This window comes from Hippichthys cyanospilos, chromosome 9 (genome assembly GCF_059441005.1).
Source record: "Hippichthys cyanospilos isolate Australia breed blue-spotted pipefish chromosome 9, RoL_Hcya_1.0, whole genome shotgun sequence".
Classification (NCBI taxonomy): domain Eukaryota; kingdom Metazoa; phylum Chordata; class Actinopteri; order Syngnathiformes; family Syngnathidae; genus Hippichthys; species Hippichthys cyanospilos.
This window is the reverse complement of record NC_142377.1, coordinates 11,475,632-11,493,033: the sequence shown is the minus strand read 5'-3', so window position 1 is coordinate 11,493,033 and position 17,402 is coordinate 11,475,632. Positions and strand designations below refer to the sequence as shown.

General features: G+C 41.0%; 3 protein-coding genes across 3 annotated transcripts; 2 read left to right on the top strand and 1 right to left on the bottom strand.

Moving 5' to 3' along the window:
- Positions 1-106: 106 nt before the first annotated feature.
- Positions 107-4,698, bottom strand: bysl (bystin like). The gene is made up of 7 exons (XM_088423614.1): positions 4,302-4,698; positions 3,086-3,245; positions 2,815-2,953; positions 2,551-2,684; positions 2,320-2,480; positions 1,035-1,137; positions 107-781 (listed from the first exon to the last, which is right to left on the bottom strand). The coding sequence occupies exons 1-7, from the start codon at positions 4,561-4,563 to the stop codon at positions 427-429; spliced, it is 1,314 nt and encodes a 437-aa protein (XP_088279740.1). The 5' UTR covers positions 4,564-4,698; the 3' UTR covers positions 107-426.
- Positions 4,699-4,896: 198 nt separating this feature from the next.
- On the top strand, positions 4,897-6,521 carry med20 (mediator complex subunit 20). Its single transcript, XM_088423886.1, has 4 exons — positions 4,897-4,999; positions 5,444-5,589; positions 5,768-6,021; positions 6,109-6,521. The coding sequence occupies exons 1-4, from the start codon at positions 4,908-4,910 to the stop codon at positions 6,328-6,330; spliced, it is 714 nt and encodes a 237-aa protein (XP_088280012.1). The 5' UTR covers positions 4,897-4,907; the 3' UTR covers positions 6,331-6,521.
- Positions 6,522-7,423: 902 nt separating this feature from the next.
- Positions 7,424-17,196, top strand: usp49 (ubiquitin specific peptidase 49). The gene is made up of 7 exons (XM_088423424.1): positions 7,424-7,533; positions 9,054-9,168; positions 11,064-12,533; positions 13,668-13,875; positions 14,473-14,581; positions 14,810-15,015; positions 15,086-17,196. The coding sequence occupies exons 3-7, from the start codon at positions 11,133-11,135 to the stop codon at positions 15,187-15,189; spliced, it is 2,028 nt and encodes a 675-aa protein (XP_088279550.1). The 5' UTR covers positions 7,424-7,533; positions 9,054-9,168; positions 11,064-11,132; the 3' UTR covers positions 15,190-17,196.
- Positions 17,197-17,402: the final 206 nt, after the last annotated feature.

The following is a 17,402-nucleotide window of genomic DNA, read 5'->3' as shown; positions in this document are numbered from 1 at the left end:
ATGATTGAAAAATGTTCTCATCCATACACAGTCCTCATATGGTAGTTTGTTTTTTAATTTTTGGAAATGATAAAATATACACAGTTGATAAATAAGACAATGTACATTCTCAATTTTTAAGGATTGATAGCTTTTAATACAAATTCCTGTATTCTATTGTAATCATCATGAAATACATATACAGAATTTCTTTGCTGACACTGCAACTTCTGGGGGAAAAAAAAACCTTTGCATTTGACAATATAAATTAGCACTGATGTACGTTTTAAATTCCAAACAGTCAGAGTCAACACTGCTTAACATACTGTGTTCAACTGATTTTTAATGCAGAAAATTATTAGTATGTTTCCCGTGCTAAAAAAAAAAAAAAAAAAAAAAAAAAAACACAAGATACTTTCACGGAAGAAAACTCCAGAAACATAATTCTTAGTCCATATCAATGGTAGCCGGGATCCCAATTTCAATATCCCGTGACTCAGAGTTCTGAAGTTCTCTACGAATCTCTGCTGAGATCTGAGGGTGCGTTTGTATCTTGAGCATCTCCAGCAGTGCCGCCTTCTGTTCGGAGGCCAAGTCAGGCTTGTAGCGCTGAGCTAGCGTGAGTAAACTCTGATGCCAGAGAACAGGAAGTACTCGTTGTTCGTTGCGGAAAGACAGGAAGTGAGCCACCAAGGCATCGAGCACACGGAAAGGCAGGGCGTATTTTTTGTCGAGCAACAGTCGCAGGAAAATGCTATTGGCGCCGTTGTACTCCATCTCTGCCAATTTAAGCATGGTGGCGCTGAAAGGTATATTAAAAAAAAAAATCATGTTACGCAATCTTTCACCGCAACCAAAAAAATAATCATTTTTGGGTCATTATACTCGACAGTAGTGAGGCTTGTGTAATATTGTGTAATAAAGTATCTATCTATCTATCTATCTATCTATCTATCTATCTATCTATCTATCTATCTATCTATCTATTATGTCGTGTGATACCGTAGTGGACACTAGGGCAGTTATGAACAAGTCCAAGGAAAGCCAATGCTTACCTGGAGTGGAGCACAGGAACAGAACACTTGGTGAGTATGCTTCCGATGATGATTGCCTCTCTAAGAGTACATGTCCCAGATTCACACAGAGGTATCAGTATACCTATGAGACATAGTAAGATCAAATACACTTCAAATACATTGCATGCATTTTGCATTTTAAGAAAATACACAATTAAGACACATTCCAGAAATATGGCTAATTATGAACGTTAAAAAAAAAAGTCATAAAATGATAAGTTTCTTTTATGCCATGGCAATAAATTCCAACGGCTGGGTCAACGAACAGCCACGTAGAACACAAGGGTTCCAATTTGTACAGTGTTGATGGGGTTTATAGACCTCAGAGCATAGACATTCTGGACTCATGCCATCTCTAATACTTATTCATGCTTTTCCCATGATTACTGTAAATTCAAATTTTATATGGTGAATGCTTTTATAAACCTAATGTAATTTAAAAAGACGATGGTATGGTTCTGGAGTTGTTTACATTAAATTACAAACATGAAAGCATAAAGACTGTTTTTGAATGTAATTGAGTCAATATCCTAACATATTTTTCGAACTCAAGTAAATGAATCAAATCTCTTGAAGAAAATTAAACCCATTCCCGCTTGCCACATACCTGTTTTTGTACTTAACACTGCCATCGCGTGGACATACATTACAATGACGGTTTCAAAATATGGGTCAATGAAAAATTCCACATATTAAATTATGGCATAAACTATAGGATTTCCGCGATGTAAACAATTATTTGAACTTTGTGTGTGAAAAATTAATTCATATAAGAGGTAATTCTGTATTTTTTAAACCCAGTTTGAACTACACTGCTGAGGAAGCTGGATACCATTATTGTAACTATTTTAACTCCGAACATACAGTAAATACAAGTTAATTTTTAATATATATTTGAGAACAACTTTGCAGGCATAGATAATCACGTAAATGAAAATAATATATTTATAAAAAAAGTCATGTTTTCAAGTGATATAGAAATAGAATTCATATCCAAAAACCCACATTAACAGAGAGATTCTGCTTTGAATGAAACCTTCACAACTGCACAACAGAGGACTTGTACTTATATTTTGGTAAACTCAATTAGCAAGATAAGAAAGAAACAATTGATAGGTTTGGTGCAGTACATGTACACCACTAGAGAACTGGAATATACAAACATACAGCATCTTAATAAAACTATATTAACTCTGAAAAAAAAAGACTGACATTTTGGAACCGAAGAAAATGTTATTAGCATGGCCTTGAGCAAACATCTCACCTTTAAACCATGCCCCTGGTTTGAACAAGGCCTTCTTGAGAGCACTATAAAGATGAAAGTTGAGTCTCTTATACTCCGCAATATCATCTCGGACTCTGGGCAACAGCACCAAGTTGTAGAATCTTTGGGCCATTCGCTCCTTTAGGTTGGAGGAGAATATTCTAAAACAAAAGCAAATAATCATGCTGAAACCTGTTCTTTTGGATAAAACCCTCAATCATGTCAACTGACCTCGTTGCTTGATACATAGCGGCTGCCGTCCATGTCTCGGGCTCAGTCAAATAGAGGATCTGCTCCCAGTTTGAAAGCGCTGGTATTATTTTGAAAGCCTTTGGCAACTTTCCACTGCGATATTTTGACAGGACCTGAAGTAAAATCAACACAAGACAGACAGCCAAAGATGTTTAGATGAGATTAAATTCTAGCTTCTTTTCTTATTAACTCTTACTGAATTTGTGGGTCTATGTGAAAGTGTATAATTTTAAAACAATTCACCTTATTAACACCTCTGTACACTTCTACTATCCTAGGGTCAAGTTGTTGCATTGGACAGCCAGATACTTCTGACATCACAGTTCCCACTTCAGTCTGTTTTTCTGTTATCTTCTCCATAATGATGTCAGCTAGGGTTCGTCTGCAATGCATTATAAATAAATAAATAAATAAATAAATAAATAAATACACACACACACACACACACACACACACACAGAATATTTGGGTATGATGATGTACATTTGAAGATAAGATTGTGCATAGGTCTTGCCTCATTGGGGGGTTTTTATTCATGAACATCTCAATGGCCTTCTCATCATCGGGGTCGACCACAACTTCTGCGTCATACACAGCGCCAGCGTCACCTTTACCAACGGTCGCTCCCAGCGCTGGCCACTCCTCATCTGAATCTGCATCCTGAGACGAGGAACCTGAAAAGTAATTCAGAATATTGTATTGGTTATGTTTGGTGAACATGTCCACATCATTGACTTGCGTAAAGAACCTTGCCGTCATGATTAACAGACCTTTTGAACTGGATAAACAAATCAGAGCAGTGATGAAAGCAAGCTCTTTTTAGCTGTGATTGATTGTCAAAGTGAAAACCTGCTTGCCCCCAGACAAGCTAGAAAAAAAAACAAATTGATGCATTTATCACAGCACGTTTGGACTACTGCAACCCGGTATATAACAGCCTGAATGCGTCATCCATCAAATAATTGCTTGCAACAAGTTCAAAATGCCGTTGCTCGTCTTCTGACAGAGAAAAGACATTAGATCACATTACTCATGCATTGCAGTCACTTCACTGTCTTGCTGTGTCTTATAGGATTAATTTCAAAACGATATTGTTTATGTTAATTTCTCTAAATGGTCTGACTCCTTTATATTTTTCTGAAACTCTTTTATGTTCCTTGATGCTCACAGTCCTGTGACCAGTTTTTACTAATCTGTTCCAGATTTACCTGATTAATGAGCTATAACATATTACAAGTTATTACAAAATATTAAGAAGTTCAATGGGGACACAAACGTTATTTTAATAACAGCGTGACTAGTGTTCGCTATCTTTGTGAAATTTTCTAGAACATAGAATGATCATTCCAAATGCGTCTATACTGCTCCAATAATAAATAAATAAATGGATATTTTGGAAATGACCTGTTCTACTAGCCACACTACTTTTCCCAAAGAAAATCTTCCATCTTCGATAGTGAGACAAAAGTTCCTTGTCTAGAATGCTTCAACCGATTTTCCAAATTCTTGGTACGTTAAACACAGGATTAAGTGTCCTTTCCAAACACTTTGCTTACTGACCTATCACTCTGTCATTTTGTAATCGCGTGTCACGTTCCTATTTTACGTCCAACCATGTTAAATGCAAGAAAGACTAAAAAAAAAAAACTCAATATGCACTTGACGCACCTCCCAACTATTAAAAAAAACTGTTACTTATACTGTTTTGATTTATTAGCAATGCTTATTACCGAGAACGGTGACGGGTGCTTTCTTTTTAGGTAGCAGGCCATATTCGCTCTGGAGCTCTTCTTGTTGAATCCTGGCTTGTTGTAAGATCTTTCTGGACAGACGTTCGTCCACGTACTTGTCTTCACTCTCGATCCGATCGTCCCGAAGCTTCACTCGGCCTTTTTTGGCTCGAACCGTGTCGCCTTGTAACATCTGGTCAACCAGCGTTTCCGACTGCACTCGATTGTCACCTCCTCCTTTAGATTTTCTCACTTTCGGCATGGCTGCTGTTTGTTGAATTTGTAACAAAAAAAGTTCATATACTTGTACACGAATGAACCTTGGTGAAAATCGTGTAAACGGTGTAAACAGAAGTTAGCTAAACACGTGCCAGGGTATTTTAGAGAGGAAGCAACGTCACATTACGTCATAACCGTTTTTTTTTTAATTATTTTGTCTATTGTCTTGTGAAACTATATCTTTCATACTAAATGTATTATCACAGGTACTGCGTCGATAAATAAAAATATACTATCAACAGTACTGCGGCGATGTGCGTAAACGTTACTTTATTTTTTGTTTTTTAGTTTGACTTGTTTTTACCGGAAGACCACATTTCAACGCCAATGCAAAAGACGAAGAAGAACTTCACCCGGATGTATTCGACCTACTACGAAAACGGCGTCTTGCGACAAATAATAACAATGGGCGTCACTTGGTGAGGTTTTATGTTTATTTTGTAAAAACCTATGGTTGGAATCGTCATTTTTTAAAATATGTTCCGTATTAACGCACCGATATTACTTTGTTCCACATTATCGTTTTGTCCAGTCACTAATGTTGCTATGCAGTGATTCCAAACCTTTATTGGGCCAATTAGGCGCGTGTTTTACATGACAAATGTTCACAGTACATTAGCGTACAAAATGTAGCAAAGGTTTGTATCTTTCTTTAATAAAAAAGAAGTTTTTATTTTCGTGTTCGTGTTGTTGTGAGCATGCCACGACCTATTCTTTTGTACGTATATGATCAGGTGGTTACACAGGTATCTAGTGGGGTCTTTTAAATGTATGACTTATTAATTACAGTTAATAACTAATAATTTCAGATTAACTCAATTAATGATCACAGTTGTCCGTGTAAAACAATGTTTGTGACTCAGTGTGTGCCAGGTGCCCGTGGCGGAGGGTAAGAGTGTGCAGCAGACTGTGGACATGGTGCACAAGAAACTAGAGCAGCTGGGAGCTGTGAAACAGGGCAGCTTCTGTGTGGACTGTGAGACATACCATGCGACTGGAAGTGTCAGTGGTAATACTTATTTCATTTTGTGACACATTCCAGTTCAAACATGCAAAATGTGCAACAAGGACAGCTCCTTCTTTTTTGTTCTGTACTGCCAACAGCAAGCAAGACCAGCCTAAGAGGAGCAAAAGTTTTATAATGCTGAATGTTAGTCAATCCTGATAGTTTCACCTCTGTGTTCCAGGTCAGTCTTCCAAGCTCTTATACGTGATGCACAACTCAGAAACTCCACTAAGTTGCCTTGCTCTGTTCGAGAATGGGCCCTGCCTGGTAGCTGATGCAAATTTTGACGTTCTCATGGTGAAGCTGAAAAGCCACTTTCAGAATGCAAAGGGCCACAAGGTGGAGTGTCGGGGGTCGCGATATCGCTACTGTGACTTCCTGATCAAAGTTGGCACAGTGACGATGAGCTCAAGTGCCAGGGGAATATCAGTAGAAGTATGAGCACACTGTCAAGTGTTGAAAAAAAATATAAAAAAATAAAAACACCTCACTTTGTTGTAAGCACACTCACTCTCTTTGCAGGTGGAATACTGTCCCTGTGTGGTTCCAGGGGACTGCTGGAATCTAATGAAGGAGTTTATGCAGTCATTTCTGGGCCCCAGCGTCCCAGAGCTGCCATCTGCATTTGCTGCTAAGCCTGAAGGCATTTTTGCACCGGCTGACTGCGTTGACACCATGACACAGTACCTGGAGTTGTTCAACAAACTGCGTAAACTGCAAATTCAAGGAAGTAACGTCCGTTGAATCGACGCTTTATTTTCCTACTCCTGATAATATTCATCAATTCTGGTCCTGTGGATCAAGATGCGCTCCAGGCATCCAAGAAAGCTTGGCCACTTCATCATGTATTAACCTGTCAGATACTGATTTATTGTAAAAAAAAAAAAAATACTTTTTCTAAAAGTCTGAAGAACAAAATAAAAAATATCTGTTTATTCAACTATCCTTTTATGGTGTTCACACACACATGTCACTAAGGTATGAGAAAAAGAACAAAAGACAAATCGATGAAGGATAAGTTTTGCATGATTATTCTTGATGGTGTTAGCCTCAACTTGAGCATGTCTTCCTCACCATCTTTGCACTTGAACAACAGATCTCCAAACTTCTTAACATGCTGCGAACTAGGCATTGTACCTAGAGGGTCAGACGTCCAGCTACTTTTGTAGGCTTTCAAAAATAACCCATCTGAAACAATAACAGATGTAATTTGCATATATGAAGAAACACAAAAACAAAGAAGATTGTTACAACTTATGACTATTTTAATTATTTTATAGCAGGTGGTTATTTTCCAAGCACCCTTGTAGGTCTGAAAGAAAGTGCATCTTTTCAAAGCTTTTTAAGATATGGGGGATGGGTGGGCGCAGGCCTACTTGTGCCTGGATGTTTATTTAACATTTGTGAAAGAAAATGTTTGTAAATTCTGTTCATATTGTTGTTTTTTGTTGGCTTGTGGCCATATGTTCTCAAATGGGGGAACAAAAATAAGAAACTTGGTTCCAGTGTGGATATTTGCCCAACAATATTCAAAACATAAGTCTTCGCTGTGATTAATGGTCGTTAGAGGATTTGTTTTCATGTAGATATAATTACAGCCCAGGATGTTGCAGCTTCTTGAATGGAGCATATCTTAAAAACGTGTCATGAAATGAAAAGAACCGCATGGTGACACCGAGGTCAGGCTCCTCCTCGTCCAATTTGGGGCTCGGGGCCTGGGTTATTGTTCCATGTGGCCTGGGTGGGTGGACCGACGGCCGGTCCATCCTGCTGCCTGTTGTTCCGACACTCGGCCAATGGGAGGCCGGATACCGCTCATCCTTGGTCCAATGAGAGCGCCGGGGTCCGGGCTCGCAACGAGAGTTGGGTTGTTCAATCTGAGTGAGGACAACAACCAGAATTTTTTTCTCCTTCTGTGGTGTGCCGGATGGATGCGTTCTGGCGATGGTAACGTTTCCCCCGCTATGTACATTTTATCCCGTTACTCGCGATTGGCGAACAAAGCGTCACTCTCCGCTGCGGATGTCAGCGGGGAGTTTGTACTCAGCGGTGCAGTGCGTTAGCTAAGCGGGTAAATGAGCGTCGGCGACCGACAACAGCAGCTAGGTCAACTTCAATTAACACGGGGGCAAGGCGAACTACACTTCCACGTTCTTAACAACAACCCCGTGACTCTGCGACTCGCGCATGTTCATCTCCGACAAAACGCCCTCGGAGACGCCGCCGCGGCTGCTCATTGCCAGGCGAGCGGCGCCGCTGCGTCCCCTTCTTGGCCAGGTTAGCACGGAGCGAGCGCGAGCTAACTTGGTGGCCGCGCCGCCCCAACAAAGTTGCTGGATGTTCTGAAAAAGAGAGGGAGAGGGGCTCTTCTTCTTCACGCCCCTTTGTTCTGCCTCGACGCGGAGGTGGAGGCGGCGAGGTAGCCTAGCATGGCGTTTACGAGTCGGCTGGAAAGAACCGCTCGAACAATCGGGATTAAAACCACGGCAGGCGTGCGGACAATCAGATAACGCGCAGTACAGTAAAACAGAACGATTAACGACTGCCGTCCAAAAAATCCGTCGTTTTATTCCACTGGCAGTGTAGTAAAATTCTACATATCAGTTTCTGGCTCAACAGATGTGATTATGTGCTTTAAACGAGCACATTATCATGACCAGTCATCACCATTAAGCTTTGTATTTTCATCTAGTTTGGATGACAATGAGATGGAGCTTTTTTTTCAACAATCCATTCTAAGGTTACCCTAATTTTATTTCAGAATTTTATCAAAACAACAACATCAAACATTTTCATCTGTATGATTTGCACCAAAGTATGCCCGAGGCTGTTTGGGTCATCTTTTGTATAACCGAAATGTGTTGTCCAAAGCATTCGATAGTATCTAATCTGAGGTGCATCAAGTGGTTTTATGTGCATTTGCAGAGCAAAGTCAGCAGCTGTCTCATTTGCTTTATGTAGTTGACAAATGTGAATTTTCAGATTTTTTTTTCGTCACTTTGCATAAAAAGCACATCATTCAATATTTCATCTGGTTTAGATTGTTAGCTGAAAACCAAACATATTTCGAGTAACATTCTTCCCCCAAATCACTCTTATTTGAGAAGAAACTGTGATTTCTCTTTCTTTTGTCCTCAATTCTTGTTCATCTCCCCTTGCTGAAGAAGTCGACGCTGACCTTTTCCTTGTGTAAAGTTGAATTGCACTTTCTACAATAGCGCCACTAATGTGACCCTTTAAGTGGCCACATGATAAGCCGCATGGAGTTCCACCTAGTTTGTTCAAATCCTGCTCGAGGCACAGAGATTAAACTCAGGATTCTTGAAGAACACAGACACTCCAATAGGAAGCGTGACATGTATTTGACGGCAGGGGTGAGGGGATTTGAACGCAGAGGACACCTTTTAAGTTTGTGTGCATTTCAAATTCTATAACGCCTACTCACTTTTGATTTGTATCTCCCTCAGAATGTTCTAGTGGGTGCTGCTGACGACAGTGGATATGGATGATACAGAACATTGCTGTTCTCTTTGAAATCTGTGATGTTTTGCCTGAAATCTGACCAAGCCAACTATTTGTACAGTAAGCACAAATTTTCTTCCACTATATCCAGACACAGATTTGATAAATTCAAGAGCTTTACCAAGATTTACAGCAATGACTACAAATTGAGAGCTACAAAGTATAGTACAGTATAGTAGCGTAAATATGAACAGTCATGAATAATGTACTGTATATTATGTACAGAATGGTAACATTCACTAGTGCAGTGTTCACTGTGGAGAGTTGATAAAGTTATAGGGGATGGTTTAAAAGATGATGATCTAAATCGTTATTTCTGGCTGCAAGTCTTTTCAATAACGAGCTTTAAACTGCTTGAAGGTGTCACAGAGAGAATAACAACGATTGTCCTTGACGAATAGAAGTTTGCTCAGATATTTTTGGCCTTCTTAATTATTATTATTTCTTTGTCAATAGACGAATGGAAGCAAATAATCAAGAGATTCTTCATTTGCAAGGGAATTACTCATTCGCTGCCGGCCCAGTAAAAATGGATCTTTGTTGTCTATAGCCATCAAAGGCTGTGAATTAGTTAAATGTTCTTCTGTGAAATGGCAGATTATGGGCAGTAATGTTTGCGTACAGCCAGTAATCTCTTTTTTAATGCTTCGATTTATGCAAGGGACATATAGTGACTGGTAGAATAATGAAATCATCCATGCCAGCCATGTAAAATGGATCTTTGACTTCTATAGGTACCAGTTGTAGTGAATGAGTTATCTGTACTCCTTCTACATTGGTAATACGGCAGAAAAAGTTTTTCAAAGCCCCCTTTTGAGCCTGGTTTATTTACATTTAGTGGTTTCTCCCTCTCTTATCAAAGCGCCACGTTCAGAAATAGAAAACAATTTAAATTAATTAAGGTGACAGACTAATTTCGTTTTGTGCACTCAACTGTTACTGTATGCAGCTCTGCCTCTTCCCTTGATGCAAAAACATTAACTAGTCAGCGTCAAGCTCTACTGTAAACGTCAATGTGCAGGATAATAAAATTGATTATTCGGCTCGTCTGTAAAACCCTTAAGTGTTGTGGCTTCATTTTCAGAAACTTTTAAGTATTTTATTATATGACTGTCAATCACAGTCATTCCCAGGTGTGGGTTGCTCATTATTATTTTATTACAAGCGGTATCTCATTTACATTTAATTCCAGCTCATCTAACCTGCCATTGTGAAGTACTGATAAAAGTGAAGGTTGTTTGTCTTGAGGCTGACAAAAAGACAGCAATAATATCAAATTTTCAGCTTGCAGAGCTTTGTTGACCCCCTGTGAATTAATTAAAGATTGAGGATGGTACAGCAGAGGAAAAATCTGATAGGTGTTTGTGGTACGCTCAGTGTGTGGGCCTTTTAAGCTCAAGCTCGTCAAACGGAAACGTATGCGTAAGTGTGCGTGTGAGTGGCAGCTGGTTTTTATCAGATTTATTTAAATGACGGTACATCATCAAATACAAGTGCAGCCGGTAGTGGAACCTCAAATGTTGAAGGCCACGCTTTTGGGGAAGATAAACAAATCAAAAAGTCGAAACGAAGACTGCAATCATGCAACCTGGTTTAGGTCGGCTTGGTTACGATCCATTTCCCTATGACCCTGAACAGGATAAGTGGTAAAGAAAATGGATGAATCAATAAACGTCCGTACTTTATGACTAATTTACAACAATGTTCAAATGTTACCTAAAGTGGTCGAGCCAAACATTTTCTTCTCAACAATGTTCAATGTTCTCAAAAATAGTCTTATCTGGGCATTATGATAAGTCATGAACATCCAAAAAGATCTACTTTTCAAGCTTTCGAGCAGAGAACCTCCCCGCCCTGTTTGTGTGTGTGAATGTTTGTGTGTGTCCGCGTGCGCGTGGTGGGGTTAAAATGTGAGAACAACTGATCTAAAGAAACGGTGTGATTCCAACCTGCAGAATGACCTGCTGCTCGGCTGGAGGACGTGCCTCCTACCTCTGAGGGGCCCCCCATGTTCATGTGGAGAGATGGATCGCTGTAAGCACGTGGTGCGCCTTCGTCTGGGCCAGGATCACTCCATCCTCAATCCACAGAAATGGCACTGCGTGGACTGCAGCACCACGGATTCAGTGTGGGCTTGCCTCAAGTGCTCCCACGTGGCCTGCGGACGCTTCATGGAGGAGCACTCGCTCAAACATTTTCAGGAGTCCCATCACCCACTGGCCATGGAAGTGCGGGAGCTGGATGTATTCTGCTTCGCCTGCGGAGACTATGTACTCAATGACAACGCTGAAGGAGACCTCAAGCTCCTCCGAGGGGCCCTCTCTACTGTCCGGAGTCCCGGGACGCGCTCGCTGCGCTCCTCGGCTTGGCGAGCGTACACTCACCGGAGCGGGGAGAGCGGGCCGCAGCCTGCCATGCAGGTGGCCTTGCGTCACAGGAGAAAAACCCTCCTCAAAAAAATGCTTCAGAGGTGGACGAGCAGACATCAAGAGCTGCAGATGGAACGCCAAGAGAAGCTGGAGGAGGCAAAAAGACAAAAGAAAGAGGTAAAAAGGAGACTGTTGGAAGAGCTGGTGAGCGTGCCCCCCAGAAAAAGTGCCCGACTTCTTACTCAGGGGCCGCGTTCAACCATCACACTCATTCCTTGTAAGTTTCGAGACCCTCCGGAACGCCTACCTCCTCCTCCTGCTCCCCCCAAGAAGCCTTCTCTCCTCGCCTTGTCACGAAAACCCCCACAGAACGGCAGAGCTGCAAAACTGAGGCGGTACTACTCTGCCCACTCGGCGAGCCGCCGACGGCTCGCTCCAGGGGTCACCGGCCTGCGAAACTTGGGGAACACATGCTACATGAACTCCATCTTGCAAGTGCTGAGTCACCTTCAGAAATTCAGGGAGTGTTTTCTCACTTTGGACCTGTGTGAGACTGAGGAGCTGTTGGCCAAGACCAACCACTCGCAAGAGATGAAGGCGGTAGCCGGAAGCGTGGTCAGCGGCGCTAACGTGCCGCTGACCTCTTGTCCCTTAGGACGAGTGGGAAATCTGACAGTGGGCGAAAAAGAAAGCACCCCGCCGGCTCCGCAGACTGCAGAGTTGGTTCAGCCCAAGGAGACTCGTTGCTCCACCCGCCAGCAGATGTCTCTGTGCCACGAGCTTCATACTCTTTTCAGGGTTATGTGGTCGGGCCGCTGGTCTTTGGTGTCCCCCTTCGCCATGCTGCACTCCGTGTGGAACCTCATCCCGGCTTTCCGCGGCTACGACCAGCAGGATGCGCAGGAGTTCCTGTGCGAGTTGCTGGACAAGGTGCAGCAGGAGCTGGACACCGAGGCCTCCAAACGGCGGATTGTCATCCCCATCACCAAAAGGAAGCTCTCCAAACAAGTGCTCAAGGTGCTCAACACCATCTTTCATGGGCAGCTACTCAGCCAGGTGAGTGTGGCGACAAGTACAAGGAAAGTCATACCTCCTCATTTTTTAACCGGCTTTCGTTTTAACTCATTCAATGCCAGCTATTTTCAGACTCCTTTACCCTAATATTTGATTTTCAAATAAGTACTGTAATTAAGTGCTTGGGATTTTATGACCAGCCCAGTAAAAATTGCATTTTGAAGTCTGTCATGCCAGCGAATGAGTTGAATGTGACGTTGGCATTTGATCTTCCCGTGACCTAAATTTTGGTCTGTAAAAATCACTATGACTTTGTCGAGAGTTGACTGTAGAGTTGAGATACAAATTAAACATTATTCTGTATGATTGTAAAGGCAGAGTTTGTGACAACTGTTGTTTTGGATCCAGTTTTGGGCTGTTGGGCCAGCAAAACTTTGACCTGATCCAAACCTTTTCTTCTACTTCTGGAAATTGCTTTGATTTCTTTTGTACCTACCTACCAGTCTGATCTCTGCATTTTGTTTCCACTGTTTCCACTATGTATCCAGTATATAGAAATGTAAAAGGAAAAATGTAGAACTAGATATCATTCTATGTAGTCTTGTTGATGTTGTAATCAGTATGTAACTTAAACGACATTTATTAATGGGATACTCCTCACAGCACCATTTTATGTCTGTTCAACTAGCAACATGCAGTATGAAACAATCTGTTGGAGAATATGAATACATTTAATATTTAGCATCTCTGTGAGTGTGATGAATATTTATTTTGAACTGGCCCGGAATATGTAAATGGGATCGGTGAGTGCTTTTCTGTTACATTTTTGTGTTATATTGATGTTGTGACATGATAGTGGTGTTATGCAAAAATAGCTGAGGTCGATTGTCACCATTGAAGGCCCAAGTACCAAATCCTCAGCTCACCACTGCTTAGATTTCAAAATATTGTTCAGAAGTACCCAACAAAGTGTCCAGCAAGATGTCCATTATGTACAAAAAGTGAGGCTTTACAAAACGAGGGTGTTACCGTAGTTATTCGAGAAAGTAAAATTTTGGAAACAATGTCTCTGTTATTATGTGATTGCTTGTGACATCTTAAACCTTTTCTAAAAAGCCAGACTGTCCTGCATTTCATGACTTAAAAGCAAGCTCTCTTTTTCTCATTTCTTACTAGGTGACGTGTCTTTCCTGCAAGCACAAGTCAAACACAGTCGAGCCATTCTGGGACTTGTCTTTGGAGTTTCCCGAGCGCTACCACAGCGTCAATAAAGGTTCTGGCTCCACGGCCTACCAGCGCAGCTGCACCCTCACCGAAATGCTGTCCAAGTTCACCGAGATGGAAGCGCTTGAGGGCAGCATTTATGCTTGCAACCACTGCAACAGTGAGTGCGGCCTTTGGATTTGAACTCACATATACTACTCCTATGATAACTTTTCAGGAAGTGAAGCTTGGCATTCATATCCATTTTCTAACAGAATTATTATACATGTGGTTATTGTACAAACCTAACTGTTGCCTGAGTTCCATTTACACTGCAGATCCAAGTTCTTATTTAGGATTTGAAGCTTTATACAATATACAAAATTATTAAGATAATTTTGTGAATTGGTGCTATATTTACACAATAGGCTGCATCTATAGAGTATTTTGTGCATTCAGATATCCTACAGAAAATTCTTACTGAATATTGAGTATTCGAATAAAAATTAGCAGCACACTGTCTCCAAATGTATCAGCATAAATTTTGTTCTATAAGACAAATTTGCCGGCTGAAACAGCACATTTGACTCAGCAGGGTTTGTTTAAAAAGTGATCAGAAAGAACAGCATCCGTGTCAGGCTTTCAGCATAATTTTTTTTTTTCAACCAATGTATTCGAATTAATGAGGACTCGTTTCAGCCCTACATCATACTTTATTTCTTTAGTTTTCTTATTTGCATACAATAATTTGCAATCTCTTTCTCATGTCATTTGTCAGAGAGAAGAAGGAAAACATCCCACAAGCCTTTAGTTCTTTCAGAAGCCCACAAGCAGCTTCTGATCTACCGTTTACCTCAGGTTCTGCGGCTGCACCTCAAGCGCTTCAGGCAAGTGCCTTTGTATACCACCGAGACGTAATAACTCTTTCAACATTGTGTATTCTTTCATGTATATCAATAGCCAACAAATAAGCGACTCTACAGCTGTACCTCCCATTCACAGGGCTCTACCGTTCAAGCTTATGCTTACATTGAGAGTATACAGCTTACCACGCTACCTTGACCAAGAACGGAATACCGATGACTTTGTAACAAAGCTCCGTGTCGGGCTTACAGGTGGTCGGGGAGGAACCATCGGGAGAAAATTGGCGTCCACGTGGCCTTCGACCAGGTTCTGAACATCAAACCCTACTGCTGCACGGGCTCAGGTCACTCTGTCCACAGAGGGGGCTACACCTACGACCTGTCGGCTGTGGTGATGCACCACGGCAAAGGCTTTGGCTCAGGGCACTACACCGCATACTGCTACAACACAGAAGGAGGTGAGGATGCCGGATGTCCGCCTTGTCACGGACGTAACGTCAAATCTAACCGGTTTTGTATGCTCTTCAGGTTTCTGGGTCCACTGCAATGACTCTGAGATGAAGGTTTGCAGTGTGGAAGAAGTGTGCAACACTCAGGCCTACATTCTCTTCTACACACAGAGGTCTGCTTAGGGACTTCTCTCTGTCAGCCTGAGCTTCTTTTATGAGATAGTTGAGCACCCAGATGACACCAAACACTCACTTGAAATTTGCAATTGGGACTTACCGTTTACATTATGTTCATGGCGGCCACGGCAAGCATGTTTCAGGTCACCGAGGACCTGAGACATGCCTGTGGGGCAGCCCATACAGTAATTGCTTCAGAGCCAGCTAGACTGGGTTGCCGTGGCCATTGGGAACATGTAAACATACCAAAGCAGGAACTGACAAATAGAACCGTTACATGAGGAAAAGCTTTCTGTCTTTTGAATCGAATTACCAACAAATTGTATGAGGAGTTATCAGGGCCACACTCCAAAAGAAAACAATATAATAATACAATAATAAAGTCATACAATTACAAGAAGTTGTAAAGCAAAGCTTAAAGTTGTTGTTACGTCCGACTTCACTCATTGAAGGCTGCCACAGCGAGTCACTCTAATGATTTGTAATCCTAGAATGAAGTCATAATTTCACAAGTTTACGTCCATGTTGGAATTTTAAATGGCCTTTACTTATTCGCTTGATTCTTACAACCTTCCAAAATCTGCTTATTGGACGTATTAAATTGTCCTTAGGTGTAATTGGGTGCGTGAATTGTGGTTCGTCTTTGTGTGCCCTGCAATTGCCTTGCAAACTGTTCAGTGTGTCCCCCAAGGACTTCCTGAAGTCAGCTGGGATAGGCACCTGCAAGCCTGCAACCCTTGTGAGGATAAGCAGCTTTAGAAAATGGATGGATATGTTTTTTACTGCCAAAAATTGGCATTGACATATAAAAAAAACATACTGGTCAGGCTCTACTTAAAACTACATTTAAAAACGTTTTATCATGTTCCAATTGGATTTGAATGATTATTTGATCTTGACTCTGTATTTTTGTTCCACTGTGGCTCTAATCATAATAAATTAAATACAGTTAAGATCATTTGATAATTAACCACTGGGTTTCACAAAGATACTTTTTCATAAATGAAGCTACAGGTCAGTCCGCCTGTGGGACCAGCAGACTGTGCGTGCAGGTTTGATTTTGTCCTGCTGAACATCCAGTAATGTGTTTGCATTTAAGAATAAAAAAGAAATGTATTGTGTGAGATCAGAGCAGGCACACTCAGCTCAAACTGCATTTTAAATTGAGCATAGTACAACACAGATTACCTGGATTTCAGGACTTTTTGTTATTGTTCTGTTTTATCCCTAGAGCTGTTTTATTTTGTAGCTTTACGTTCAGCAAGAGGGGGATCAACTGTCCCCCAAAATGAGCCAGCTTACTTGAAAGAAGATTCAGAGATGTAAAGACTGTGTTGCATCTGGTTCAGATTTTTATTTTTTATGGTTTTTTAAATTGTAAAATGTCACTTTTCCAACTCCTCTTGCATAGGCTTACATCATGATATTGTCTCCTGGCTTGTATGTTCATTTTGTGTTGGGCTGACTGAGAAGTGATGGAGGCTATTGGGGGGGTGCGTTGGTCCTAGCTTTGTTCATCTTTTTTATTTTCTTGCTCCTGTCTTGTTTGTACATGGCAGCTCCCAACAACCTCCTCTCTTTTTTTGAGTCCATGTGTTGACGAGGCCCGCGATTGGAAGCAAGCCACTGCAGAAGTGATGAATGTTTTTATTTTGTTTTAAGAGACATTTGGTACCTTACGTTTTAGCACCTGAAAGCAATATATTGTAAATCTTAAGCCTTGAGGGGAATTTAAGATTAAATCAGGAAAATGTTTTTTTTTTTTTATTTCTACTCTGCTGTTTTTATCAAAGTCTTTACAATTTGCTAGCTAATCAATAACAAACAATTGTGTTTGATACGAGTCCAAACCACATTACATTTGTCAACTCCAAGTCAGAAACAATCCTAAAGACGATGAATGTCCTACTGTTTAGAGGTCAGGTGAGTTATGTTGTGTACTGTAAGAATACGTCATCAATGTAATGCTCATATGGGTTTGCCTGACAGTTATTAAAAACATAAACCAATGAATTGCTTGTGTGAATTTTAGCCAAAGGTGATTTTTTTTTTTTTTTTTTAATTCACCTTTAAAGATTTGAACCTCAAAGAAATGCAGTCTAGAAAAGACTCAACTAACGACAGAGGATTAGTTGTAAATAATCCTCCGGATCACTCCTCTTATGAACCCTTTTCTCTGAATGAGAACTTCCGTTATCCTTATTAAACCTTGTAGTCTC